General features: G+C 48.9%; 1 protein-coding gene across 1 annotated transcript in view; it reads right to left on the reverse strand.

Moving 5' to 3' along the window:
* LOC110408020 (peroxidasin homolog) overlaps window positions 1-13,781 on the reverse strand; it is a 43,092-nt gene that overhangs the window by 6,101 nt on the left and 23,210 nt on the right. The window contains exons 8-17 of the mRNA XM_021416337.1: window positions 12,540-12,657; window positions 10,800-10,969; window positions 10,071-10,343; window positions 9,787-9,903; window positions 8,262-8,420; window positions 6,822-6,934; window positions 5,591-5,747; window positions 4,178-4,286; window positions 3,271-3,428; window positions 55-1,558 (exon numbers count right to left, since the gene is read on the reverse strand). Coding sequence (XP_021272012.1) covers window positions 55-1,558; window positions 3,271-3,428; window positions 4,178-4,286; window positions 5,591-5,747; window positions 6,822-6,934; window positions 8,262-8,420; window positions 9,787-9,903; window positions 10,071-10,343; window positions 10,800-10,969; window positions 12,540-12,657 — 2,878 coding nt within the window. The remainder of the gene's footprint in view (window positions 1-54; window positions 1,559-3,270; window positions 3,429-4,177; window positions 4,287-5,590; window positions 5,748-6,821; window positions 6,935-8,261; window positions 8,421-9,786; window positions 9,904-10,070; window positions 10,344-10,799; window positions 10,970-12,539; window positions 12,658-13,781) is intronic.

Here is a 13,781-nt window from a genome sequence, read left to right on the forward strand (position 1 = left end):
TTTCACTAGCTGATCTCCAGTGATTTTGATCCTTCTAAGTCCAGGTTACAGTACCTCCTGAGCTTTTCCCTGATCTCCAAGTTCTTTATCTCATTTCTGAGGTCCTCAAACTCCTGTGCAGATGAGAGGTTGCAGAAGACCCTGAAGTCATTGTAAGGTGGGATGCCATGGTCTCGCCCTCTCTGGATATTGATAGCAGCCAAGTCCAGGGAGACAGAGTGTGCCATGGAGAAGAGCTTCTCTGTCAGCTCCATGTTGAGGAGTTCCGAGGGGACCCGCATTTTCCCAGGAACCCCAAAGAGCCCACGGAGGAGCGGATCAATCCCACCCTCCTGCGTGATCCTGAAAGGGGAGAAGAAGGCCTTGTGCAGGGGAACGTGACCCTGGCGGATGGGCTGGAAGGTTTCGTTCAGCCGGTACAGGATGGGGTTGATCAAAGTGTGCCCAAAGCGGAAGGCAGCAGTAGCGAAGGCGTTGAGAATCCCCGCGTTGACGTTGGGGTCATAGCCTTTGTACTCACCCAGCATCTTCATCCCCGCTTCCCCAAGGATCTTGGGGAGCCAGTGGGCATAGGTGATGTGCTGCATCTGGGCACCCACGATCTTCCGCGCCTCGTGGTACAGGAGGTCCCCATCCCAGTGGGGATTGAGGGCCGACAGCTCAGCAGCAACGCGGTTGTGCTCCCTGAACCACAGCGTGTGCATGGCCGTGAGCCCAAGCTGCTCGTTGGCACGGTGGTCTCCGGCCAGGAAGCACGGCACAGGACTCTCATTCTCATCCCTCATGCACTCAGTGGGAGGCCCCACAGCAAAGGGCAGGAGGTGCTTCCCTGAGCTGGGCACCATCCTCCCTCGCTTCAGCAACCCGTTCTGGTTGCTCAAATCCCGCAGCTCCCGCGATTCCTGCTCGGTGCTGCCGTACACATTGGAGGCGTCGATGTAAGAGGTCAAGTGGTTGATCTGCTCCCTGGCATAGACGGAGTTCATCAGCAGGGAGGTCATCCCGCTGCCGCACACGGGGCTGGAGCGCACGAAGAACATGCAGCGCCCGTTCCTGACGCGCGGGTCGTTGGCGGGGATCAGGACGGAGAAGCAGGGTGGGTCGTTGCTGCACACCTGGCTGCAGGGTGCCCCATCTGAGAAGCGGGACATGCTGATGGCTGCCACCGTCTGGTCCATGTCGTGGTCCAGAAACTGGCCCCACTGCATGAGCATGTGTGTGAACTGCTCATCTGGGGTGATGGTCTCAGTCCCGACCATGGCGGTGGAGACGAGCCGGGGTAAGGGAAGGGGCAGGTCCCTGGCATCTTCTGCCAAGGAAAACCCCCGGGGAAGGTTAAATCCATTCTGGTAGGCAGGTTTGAGGAGCCTCTGGAAAGCAGTGAGAGAAGCACCCCACATCGGGTGCTGCAGGTTGTTGCAGGAGCCGTCATGGGTCCTGTATTTCTTGTGGAAGCAGATGTCAGAGCAGTTGGGCGTGCGGCGGTGAGCAGAACAGCCAGACAGGTTGGCAATCATGTTCAGGTAGTGAGGAGACACCAAATCATTGTAACGATAACCTGCAAAGGGAACCAACAGCACAGTGTCAGAGCCAGTCGCTGTGCCATCTGATTCCCATGTCGTGGTGCTGCTGGAAGCCTGCTTCTGGGATTCCCAGGATGGACACAGGAAGACCATATCTCCAAGCTATATGTGATTTACAGAACGTATGGAAGCATATGATGAGATCAGACCCAGAGAAAAAACAAGAAAGGGAAAAGCATTTAGTGTGAACTGCGCAGAGATGGAAATCAGAACTGCTGAGATCAGCAGGCCAAACAGCAAGGTGGCTCGGTTCCCATTCTGCAGTCAGCACGGGGGTTATTTCACATATCTCTGGGTTACTGCTGCAACCTTGAGCACCACTGATCACCCAGACTCTACGTGACGAGCAGCAGGAAGCTGTCGGTGACTTCGCGATGTGCTGAATAATGCTGCGGTGTCCGCAGGAACAGGGAGAGGCTGGCAGGGCAGCGAGCCCAGACCTGACCTGCAGCTTGGAGGGAGATTCCCTGCAGCCTGGAGTGGATCCAGGCAGGCATAAAAGTATTTATGGGCCCAAACATACATGCCTCCTACACGATGACTAACACGCATAGGTGGCAACGTGCTGTGGATGGGAATGCCCACACACAGGACGACCACTGCCGGGCACCTGGATCTCTGCAGGGATCTGTGGGGAGGTTCAGGCTGGGTATCAGGGAATGGTTCCGCACCAGAGGGTGGTGGATATGAAACAGGCTCTCCAGGTTAGTGGTCACAGCCCTGAGCTGCCCGAGTTCAAGGAGTGTTTGGACACTGCCCTCAGGCATATGGTCTGATTTTTGGGTGGTCTTGTGCAGAGCCAGGGGTTGGACTCAATGATCCTTAGGGTGCCTTCCAACTTTGGATTGTTCTACAACTCTGTGGTCTCTGGCCAGCAGCATTGTGGTGCTCCACTGCGGTGGTGTTTGCTATCTTGTCCTAAAAAGACGAATCTGAGTGGCTGGGACATGTGGGAGTTTGTAGCTAAGAAGTCAAAGTGCTAAAAGACCACATGGGAAAATCACAAGTGAGGTCCCCTTTCTCTGATACAGAACCCAAACACACTAGAGTTTTCAGTATTTTGCTTGTTGCCACTTGGAAGGCAGGAAATCAGGTTGGATGTTAGGAAAAAATTCGTATCTGAAAGAGTGGTGAGGCACTGGCACAGGCTGTCCAGGGAGGTGGTGGGGTCACTGTCCCTGGAGGTGTTCCAAAGCCACGGAGATGTGGCACTGAGGGACATGGTCACTGGGCACGGTGGGGTGGGCTGGGGTTGGACTTGGAGATCTCAGAGGTCTTTTCCAACCTTCATGATTCTATGAAATGTCTCTGTTGAAGGACCAAAACTCAGACCCACAGAGGCACTCTGATGCCCAGTCTATCTCTGGAGCTGAGGGAGTTAGATGGGTGAATGCTTATAAGGATTCGTGTCTTCATAGACAATCAGGAAATGTTTAGCAAAACAGAACCACTCTCCTTAGCACTGAGCTGGTTCAGCAACCACACGACCCTCTGGCTGTTATGAAATCCATTAGATCTTAGATAGAATTGCAACCCAGACAACATGTTTCTTACCATACCTACCATCAATGGAGACATTTCGGCATGATGCTGCAAAAGACTTATTAAATTTTCTGGATGCCTACGCATTGTTATTTTAATTTAATTCCACCCATGTGGTTAAGAAGGGAAGCAAAATCTCCCTTACCTGTGACATTCATATCCACGATCAAACCTTGCTGCACGTGCTCCTGAATCAGCTGCAAAGTCCTTTCAAAGATCTCACCTGCCCTGGCTGTTTCAATGGTGTAAGGATCCCGCGGGTAGCGGAAGAGGGCCAGCAGGTCGTTGGGTGTCTTGGGGCGTCTGTCCCAAGGAATCAGAAGAGATGGAGGAACATTCAAATAAACATACGGGGCTCAGAGCAATGGGACTCTGCAGGAATCAGGTTCTCAGCCTGCCTTGGTGCTTGACCCTCAAAACCAGCACACATAAACGTAGCTTGCCTGCATATTATGGATGATTAAAGACAGGCTATTTTCCCCCAGGAATGTAAACATATTTAATTTTCTCGGTATCTGTTTTTTTTTCTGTAGCCATTTATTTTTCAGCCACTGAAACCCAGAGGTTTGGGGCTTAATACAAACCGTTCATTGTTTCAATAAAAAACTTATTTTGGAATGGAAATAGGAGGAATTTTCATTCTCTTAGAAGTCATTTTTCATTGAGGAAATGCTAAGAATTGCATTACCATTTCTTTTCTCCTACACAAAGTCAGTTGCACTTACAAAATGACTATGCTGATTTGTTTATTTTTTTCTGTGCACTGTCTCTGGAGTCAGCTCCAGTTGACAAAATGCATGCAGTAGATGTATGTAATGAAAGAAGTGGTTTTAATATATCCATTTTTTTTCCAGGATCCCAAGCACGTTCATGCTATAAAACTCTAGCACATCTTTACATCTACACGGTATGGCTCCAACCCTCAATACCTTGGACAATACCGTAGCTTTCATTTGCGGATTGTCAACAATACAACGAGATTTCAGAAAGCTTCATTCAGCGCCTCTTGCCCCACCTCTCACATCTCAGATCCTGGCCCTTCACGCACTTACTTGCTGAACAGCTCAGTGCGTGTTGAATTGATGGCCTGGTCCACGCTGCTGATGGCTTCCCGCAGGGACGTGGCTACGAACGTGTCGCCGCTCCGACCGACGTCCGTGGCTTTCCAAAGCAGAAAGAGAGAATAAATTAATATCCAAGTAAAGGCACAGGGCTTTGTCTTCCAAGCCCAAGGAAATTTGCCTGAGTACAGGCACCACAGTAACTCTACTGCAGGTCAAACTGCATTTCCATTTGCAACTTGAACACCGTTAAACTTTGGTTTTTTTCCTAACAGATATTCTAAAGAAGAAATTAAATTAAATTAAAAGTTTAAATTAAATCAATATTTTTAAGTTAATTATATTAAGAAGAAAAAAAAGGCGATGCTTCCAGGAGATGGCTGTGGAACACCCATTCAGAATCTGTTCCTCTACAGCTTTGCAAACAAACGCCTGGTTTGGATGGTGGTTAAACTGGAAAAAGAAAACGTACAAATTTCAGTAGGGGAACCAAAAGTAATGCTTTTCCTTCCTGCAGAGGACACTTCTAAAATTCATGACGTTCATCTGAAGGCATCGCTTACACGTTCATTTTCCATTTGTGGGACACTTCTAACTCAACTCAAATTTAGGGTCAGCACAGCAACACCACCATTTGGAAACAAAAATGAATGCTGCTGTTTGAATACCTTCAGAAGTAAATGATAAATCCCTAAAAAAAAATGCATTCTTTCTGAGTCAGGGCCTTTTTCACAGTAAAGCAAACCAGTCCTCATTTGAGCACTAGCATATGCAGCAGACAGCTGGAAAATGAGGTACAAACCAAGAATAAATCACAGAAATCATCTCAGGAATAATTTCAAGTAACAAAGAGATTTCAGATTATTTTCAGTCCCTTGCATGCCGTCCCTGAAAATGATATTAAATTCGCCTAATAAGCTGCTCACTATTCCTGCTGGTTATTCCTGCGTGCTTGAGTAAAGATCTCTAACTCAAATCGTTAACCTCATTGCTCCCCTTTGCATGTTTACCCCGATCAGCTCTTCTTCCCCCTCTACGAAGCACAATGCCACACTTGACCCCTGCTTTGACCAGCGGAGGAGTGCTGCTCTTCTTTATTCATTCCACTTTCCCTAATGCACAGAGCGGTTGCTTGAAAAGCAGAGGCTTATTGCCCAGCCCCTGGGGGAGACACAGGGAACGTTTAAAGCCCCTGATTTGCAGTAACAGCACTGTTCTCCCTCTCCCTTCATTGTGTGCGAGGTTGGGGTCAGATGTGGGAGCGTGCTGGCACATGCTAAGAAGTTTCTCCGCCTGGTGCTCGTGAGCAACCTGTCTGCAAAGCTAAAGAAATAAGAGCCGTCAACACTGCACAATCCTCGCTTGCATGAGAGCAAAAAGGAGCACCAGGAGCAGGTACGCTACCGGTGATGGTGAGCTGCATGGTGCTGGAGGTGAAGCCAAAGGGGTTCCGAGCTATGCACTCATATCTTCCCTGGTCAGCCACGCCAAGGTCCTGGATGGAAAGGGTCCCGTCCTGGCTCACGTGGAACTTGCCGCTCTCCGTGATCTGAATCCCCTCCTGCTCAAAAAGACAGAAATTGTGTCAGCGTGGGGAAAGCTCCCCAGCATCCCAGCCTTCAGCAAACTCGCAGATGGATGCGATGAGCCAACGTGGCCACCAGATGTTAGCACTGCTCTTCGAGAGAAAGCAGAAAGCCATCTGAGCACAGCTGCTGCTGCCTGGAGCCACTGCGAGGACATCCTGCTCAGCTCCTGATCCTGCTCTGCCTCCAGCTCTCGCTGCAGGGCATGGGCGCTGCACCCATTGCTCTGCACTCCGCACAGATGGGCAGGCATAGGAGTTCTGTGCTGCAGGAATAAGTTTGGATGCCTGCACTTTGCAGGTAACCTGGAACTGAGGTTTTTTTTGCTGGCTTTGGGCTGCAGATTGCAGGTTTTGCTGGCTCTGAGCAGCAGCATGCTCAACCCCACCTCTCAGCCTGGCTGTGGCTTCAGTTTTACTTTATTCTCCTTTTCCTTAACACCTTTTTGCTGCCCTGGCCCAATCTAATGCTTCTTCTCTCCTTCTGCTCCACTGTTGGCAAGCTCAGATCACCTCCCAGCAGATTTCCACAGGAGAAATGAGGATCAAGCCATTTCCCCTTCAATTTGTGGCATGCCCGACTGCGCTCACAGCCAGGGCAGTTCCCAGGGAAGGTCACAGGTGTAATGCTATGGTACAGCAGGAAAAAGCCTGAAGAGCTCCATCTAATACATTCCTCAAAATTCTTCAAAAGAGCAGCCAGGCTGCAGCATGACTGTGATGGACCATGGCTTTGTGTCCCATGGCTTTGTGTCCCATCAAAGCCAGAGCCAACCAGCACCACCCAGTTCCAGCAGTGGGAATCCTGGAAACAACCAAAACTACTTGGGAAAAAAATAATCAGTTTTCAGTTTTCTCCCAGGAATAGTCAGTCAAGCATCCCTAACATCCTGAAAGGTCACTGGCTTTAAGTTACTCGTTTAGAAAGAAGAGCAACAGAAATCAATGTGCACAGCAAGGCTTTGAGCTTGACAAATAGCAGTGTTCCTTTAAACCCTTTAAGAACCCAAATCAGTTGAAATGTTGGCCTGGCAGTGCAGTGCCCCTTACCTTGACCCAGGTGATGGTGGGCCGCGGGTCACCCTGGGCAGCGCAGGTGATGGCCACGTCCTGGCCCGTCTCTGCCACCACATCTTGGGGGGGATGAAGGAACACGGGAATCACTGCACAGCACAGAGAAGAGAGTCACAATAAATACACGAAGGAAAAGAAAACTGCGCGCAAAACATCTCACCATTGGGAAAATGGCTCTTGGTGCTGTTGCAAGGGCTCTCCCAACCGAAGTGTGTTCTCCGTCTCTGCACCGCATCCTCCACAATCTACATTCGTTACTTTCTACTCTTGTGCATCTCTATCTGGGGCAACTACATGGGAATGCATTGGCTTCTCTGTCATTTAAAATCTTCCATCCAAAGGCTTTCTAGGAAAGATGCGCTAGCTGAAGTGATGACTGTGAACTGATTCAGGATGAAGTCGTCTGGCAAGTGCTAGGTCAGTTCAAGTAATTCGACTGATCCTTCTGCTTTTAAAATACTCTGTGAGTTCTCTTCTTTAAGCATTACTCATGTCATGTCTCTAGGCTCCTTCCATCCAGCCTACAATTAGTGAAATTCTGTCAAGTTGGTGAAAGGGCAGGAACGTTTGCTCGCGTAGAAAGATTATTTATATGGGAATAAAAAAGAAAGCGAAAAAACATTCCTGTGTGACTTGTGTTTTTACAAAGGCTTGATATTTTAGATTACCTAAATTTAGGTTGAACCTATGACCTTGTAAGCTAACGTTTAAGATAAATGTGTCTGGAGCCACAGTTACGCCTTGCTGAGGAGGAACCAGGTGTTTTTCTTTAGAATTTTTAATTATGACCCCCCAAAAAAAAGAAAATAAAGAAGAATCTCACAACTCATTCTATAGGAAAGCCCAAATTAAAAAACAGAGAAAAATAATAAATTACATAAATAAAAAATAATACTAAGAACTCAATTAGCACAATTTTTGTAAGTCTTCCAACAAAAACCTTCAGTTTCCTTTCCTTTACCAAAATCATTTTTTTAGTAAAAGCTCCAAACACATTAAGGGCCCCGTTTCTGGTCAGATAGCAGAGCTCATCTGACGGGTTTTAAAGTACAAGGCCACTCCTTGGTCACAGAGCCCTGCCTGCTGTGTGTGGGGCAGACACGAGCCCTTCTCCCATGCGCTGGCCACCCCAGATGATTCCATTCCCACGGTTATACTCTTTCTTGACAGCTCGATACATTTCCAAGGAAGGAAAACCGAAGCAGCTCCTTCCAACTTGCAAATCTTGGCACTCTGGAAACTTCCTTAAAGCTTCCCACCAACTGACAGAGCTCTGGTGGCCAGACTTCTGCTCCCCGGCGAAAGCAACATCCCATCCCACAGGAATCAGGGCAATTCCCTGATCGCCTTCTTCACCGTGATGTTAACTTAACGAGAGCCATTTGTCAGCCCCAATTTCCCCCCGCCCCAGCTTACCCCGCGGGGTCACAGCCAGCTGCACGGGCAGGGTCCTCACCCCGATGGCGCTGATGGCGTGGCACTCGTACTGCCCTTGGTCGTGCAGGGCCACCCTCATCACTCGCAGGGTCCCCGTGGAGAGGATGCTGTGCCTCCGGTCGTTTGGCAGCGGCCCCCCTGCTCCGACAAATGTGTTAATTTGCGCCATTTGTTAATTGCCTCTCAGGTTTCTCCTCCCGTCATTGGCGTATCTGTGCGAGTTCAACATTTCACTTCCTCCCCAGCCACCCTGAAGAACAGCCTTCACCTTGCTAAGAGGGGAGCAGGCCATGCTGCTCTTCCCACGCCCAGGGTGATGATGGAGCTGTCTTGTCTAAGCAACAGGAAGGAGATGGTATGTTTTTAATTCCTCCATAAGCCTTTACTTAGTGAAAACTGCAGACTCACTGACACCTGATGGATAGCAACCCTGCGTTCAATTAACCAAACCATGTGATTAAACAAATACATGCAAATACTAAGCACTGTCTCTTTCTTAATTCAGCATTTTGACTTTCTTCAGTTTAGAAACTATGCTGTTTCAATATTTCCTCTCTTTAAATTCAAAATAGACATTTTACTAACCTCCTCAAAAATGCTAGGACTTGGGTGACTTTTCTTTAAATATTCGTTTTCTTCCAAATAAGGGCTTTATTTATTTATCTCAAATACCACAAGGAATCTGAACCCTCCCTACACTGTCCAAAGTGACTTTGAGGATGAGCTGTGCTCCACCCCGTCTTGTCCTGGCCGTAACACATGGGAGTGCTGCAAAGCTTGGTTAATTGTTGCACTGCCAAGTGACCTTGCAAATCTGGTTACAAAACTGCCTTCTTAATCGTACTTCTTGCCACTGAGGCCTTTCCACATCTCTAACAGAGATCTGGGCACAAGAGAAAAACAGGTTCAAGGAGATAGAGAGCGTGGTAGAGAATTTCAGCTGGTCCTTCTTAACCCCATGTCAAGGCTATTGCTTTGGAAGCCAGAATACAATAGCCATGAATCCTCCACAGCACTAAACCATTAATTATGGCTTGTGAAGCATAAGGAAAAGTTGGAGGGCCTCTGGGCCAAGCATTATTGGCTTCTGTCCCAGAAAGTGTTAGATGGGATCAGTCTGGTGGAGCCAGCGTTAACAATCATCCAAGACTTTAAAAGCTCACCACCACCGGTTGACCCAAACTGTTTTTTCATAAGCTAAAAGGAACCTCAGAGCTTTGTCAGCAGTGACCAGCATTCCCCTGCTATGTGCTCCTCAAGAGGAGCAAAGCGATGGCAGTGATGGAGAGCTGGTACATGGTGATGTCCAGACCACCAGATCAGGCTGCCCAGGGCCCCACCCAGCCTGGCCTTGAACACCTCCAGGGATGGGGCATCCGCAGCTTTTATGGGCAGCCTTCCTCAGGGCTTAAGATTATCTTTGGTGATCTACGACACAGCTCTTCTCACCCAAACCCTGTGGATGGTGGCAAAGAGAGAAAACCCAAGTCAAGTGAGGCCATACCTGCTCTCGTCCAGGCAATCACAGGTGGGGGGTGACCCTCAGCAGAGCAAGGGAAATCCACGCTTTGTCCCTCAGTTACTGTCTGATCAGTGGGGACGAGGAGAAACCGGGGAGAATCTGGAGAGGAAAGCAGTGACTGAGCAACAGGCAAAAACATTCACAGCGCAAGCTCAGATTCATTCTCAGATCATGGGAGCATAAAAATTAACTAGTCTCGATGCACACGGATTAAGCACACACTGAGCACTTCATCCCAGAAACAGCACCAGCCTGGGGCTCCCCACCTTGCACTATGATCCTCGCTGTCGCCCGGATGGATCCCTCAGTGTTGCTGGCATTGCAGTTGTACTGTCCCTGGTCCGAGAAGGTGACGTTCTGGATGAAGAGTCCTCCAGAGCTGGTGATAGCGAAGCGGGGATCCTGTGGTAAAGGAGAGCCTGTGCCAAGTGTCCAGCTGACGCGAGGGTGGGGGTGCCCAGAGACCCCACACTCCAAGGTGACGCTTTCCCCAACCAGCACTTCAGTGTTCTGCGGCTGGATCACAAAAGTGGGCTTGGCTGGAAGGAAATGAGTGCTTCAGAAACCAGGAGCCCTGCAGCTTGCTTGCTTACGGACAGAAATTGCTCAGACCCTTCATGCAGCCCAGTTAGCATCCATCTAGGCCTTCCCTGACCTCCAAATTCCCAGCAACGCCCCCAGCCCTTCTTCCTCCACACAACCTCTCCTTGCCCTGCTGCTGACATTTCCCCACTCCTGTGTTCCCATCGCTCTGTAGAATTCTTCACAGCCTCCAAAATCCCTCCCTACTCCCAAACCATCTCCAATCTCCAACCTCCCAACTTCTAACTCCCACAAAGGAACCACCCCACAGATGGTGTCACGGCATCAGCCACTCTATTCCCCAGCACACCAAGAACAACTTGGCACATATAAAGTAGGGATTTAGTGATCAGCTCCACTTCCAGCCCCGACCACACTCCCAAGCCATCAAGGGGTACTCAAGGCTCAATTACATGGGGTGCCAAAATAGCGCAGAACGACTTCTTGGGTCTTGACCTCCCCAGCGATGTTCTTGGCCATGCACTGGTAGACTCCTTTGTCTGACTCCTTGGTATTCTGGATCATCAGGGTGCCATCCTGCAGCAGGTTCAAGCGGTTGTCATCTTTCATGTCAATCTCATTACTGAAAAAGAGCCACAAACAAGTGGAGTCAGAAGGGGGAAAGCCAAAGTGTTCTTCCCACAAGCTGTCGGGGGGCAGGGGGCTTTGCATGCATTAGATTAAACTGGTGTTCCTTGACACTGCTGTGAGACTTCATGACATTTATAGCAAGGGTTATGATCTGGAGCACTGAACTCCAGCTCCAGCTCTGATTTACCCCCTGGATGGGATGAGCTATTTTCTCTCATGCTGCTGACTACAAGCAACGTTTACATCCCATGAGGAGAGCATACTGTTCCCATGCAATAGCATCGCTGCTATTGTCGTGCATCTGAGCTCAGAAAGCTTGCTCCTATTATTTACTAAATGTAAATATAATAACGAATGCACATTGTTATTGTGTGCAGCCACTGCCATTTCAATGGGCCCAAGAGCCTCAGAGGAGACAAAAATCTCTGAGCAAGTCACCATGGGATCCCACCACAGCCTGGATTCCAGTCTGGGACATAAGAGCTGCAAAGCATCTTCCCTCTTTCTGCAATGGCTCCAGTCCCCGGAGCCCAGCCCACAGCAGCAGGTCCCACTGCAACACCCCATTTGTCCCAGCATGACAGAGTCTTGGATGGCTGCAATGATTGAGGAGGGAGAGTGGACCTCACTCCCATCAGGACAAAGGCTGAATCCACTGTGCAAACTAACATGCTTGCTGGGCATTTATTTAATTCCCCTGATGTCTCCTCACTGCAGTCATACCTCATTTGCTGAACATTTATTATCATTACCCCTCTTACAATGTTATCTTTGGGAGCCTGCCAGCATTTCCCCAACAAAATCTTCCTTCCAGGGGGACTTAACTCAGACACAAACTTTTGCTCTGTGCTGAAACTTTGCCGAGTGGGGAGTTAACTGAAGAAGCACACATTGATCATTTTTATTAATAACCAGCCCCTATTCAGGCTCCCCTAGACAAGCAGCTCGTAAAGCAGCTCAGGAACTTCACTTCCTCAGTGGGTAACTGCTTGAGCACAGAATATTCTATTGTGTAGCACTGCTCAGAAATGCTCTGGCATCTAGCATAGCCACATATTTTTTCAGCATTGCTGTACAGAACATTCATCTATACACTGCTTCGCAAGGTCTGTCTTCCAGTGGAGCACAGTAATTTTCCCACTGATAGAAAAGCACACTCCCAGCACACTAGGCCTTCAAGAGAGAAAAAACGCAGATACAAGAAGCATTTCAGCAGTTAATAAATGGCAAACATGGCGGCTGAGAGCAACATGAAATACTTTTTTTTTTTCTTTTCCACAAGACAATTGCTTTCAGCCTGCAGAGCTTGTTTACAGGAGAGTTATCAACTCTTGGAATCCATTACAACGCACATGAAACATTTTAAATACAAATAACTTGGATTACATGGTCATCAGAAAATGCCATTAAAAAGAAGGTGAATACAACCCATAGAATATCTGTTTCTTTTTTTTTTTTTTTAAACATTGTGTGAAGCAACCTTTGTAATCACAGCAGTCACTGAGAAGTTCAGTGCTTGGTACGAACCTTTGCTACCCCAGGGCTCACTGTATGGCACTTACTTGTTGTGGAGCCAAATAATTGCAGGCTTTGGATTGCCTTCTGCCCTGCATGTGAAATACACTGTGTTTCCCAGGAGGACATCGACATCGTGGGGCTCTGAGGTGATGCGAGGCCTCTCTGCAAAAGACCATTTTAACACAACCCAGTAAGCACAAAACCACCTCCAGTGCAACCAGCCCCCAGCAGAGCACACCAGCACCCAGCCCAACGCTTCTTATCAGCATCAGCAAAACAAACAATGCCAGCAGTGGAACAGCATCCCAAGCCCAAGTGCCCTTGCGGATTGGTGTGGCCACTCTGATTGTCAGTGGCTGCCTCCTGCACAGCCCAGGCACACACACTGCCCATATGCTGCTTCATCAAGAGTTGGCCCCTGGCTCTTCAAAACAAGCAAAGAGTTGGTGGCATCCTCACATGGGTCATTTTCCTGCCCTTGGCAGCCCACTGCTCTCAGCAACTGCCGGCTCCATCTGAACAGTGCCAGCTCTCTGCAAATCACACCGCTTCCCTTTTGACAGAATTTCATTCATTATGTTCCTGATTAGGGCCAACCCTATTCAGCTGAGGTTTTCACTACGTGCTTCGTTTTAAGATGTACTCATGCACTGAGCAAGCCAAACACATTCAAGGGATGTGCTAAAATAGGAAGGAATGTACGCACATGGTCTGAAGCTCTTGATCTCGTTTCAGCAGAACACTTCCTCATGTAATATCTCTATGCTCACCAGTAGTCCAGTGAAAACAGCTGGATTATTCATAAGATTAAGAGAGAACCTGCCACCTTGCTCGGTGAAAGGTCTGTGCACTTATTCCTCAGCCTGCAAGTTGGTGACCAACCTCCAGGATGCTGACGTGGGACCAAAAGCACCGTGGCACAAAATGCTGATCCAGTGCAAATCTGTGCTGCTGGCTGACATCTGCTAAGAAGTGGTGGGTCAGCTCCATGCCAGCAGGCTCCATCCTGACTCAGATATCAACTCTCTGCATTGCTAGGGCTTTATGCTGCATTATGCATCATTTGTCTTCCCCAGCTGGCACAATACCAGCATAATAGCCTAATGCCAGCAAAATGTTCCCACCACAGGTGCTCTGGCTAATTTGACAGACATCTCACTGTGCACCCATGCCTAAAGCAGGACAGATTTCCAGTAGTGCCAGGAATGGCTCTGTGGTGCAGCACAGTCCGTGGCAGCAGGTCCCATCCTCCGTGTCCCAGCTGCCACCTCTAGACCCTTTCTGTT

This window comes from Numida meleagris, chromosome 19, assembly GCF_002078875.1.
Source record: "Numida meleagris isolate 19003 breed g44 Domestic line chromosome 19, NumMel1.0, whole genome shotgun sequence".
Taxonomy (NCBI): domain Eukaryota; kingdom Metazoa; phylum Chordata; class Aves; order Galliformes; family Numididae; genus Numida; species Numida meleagris.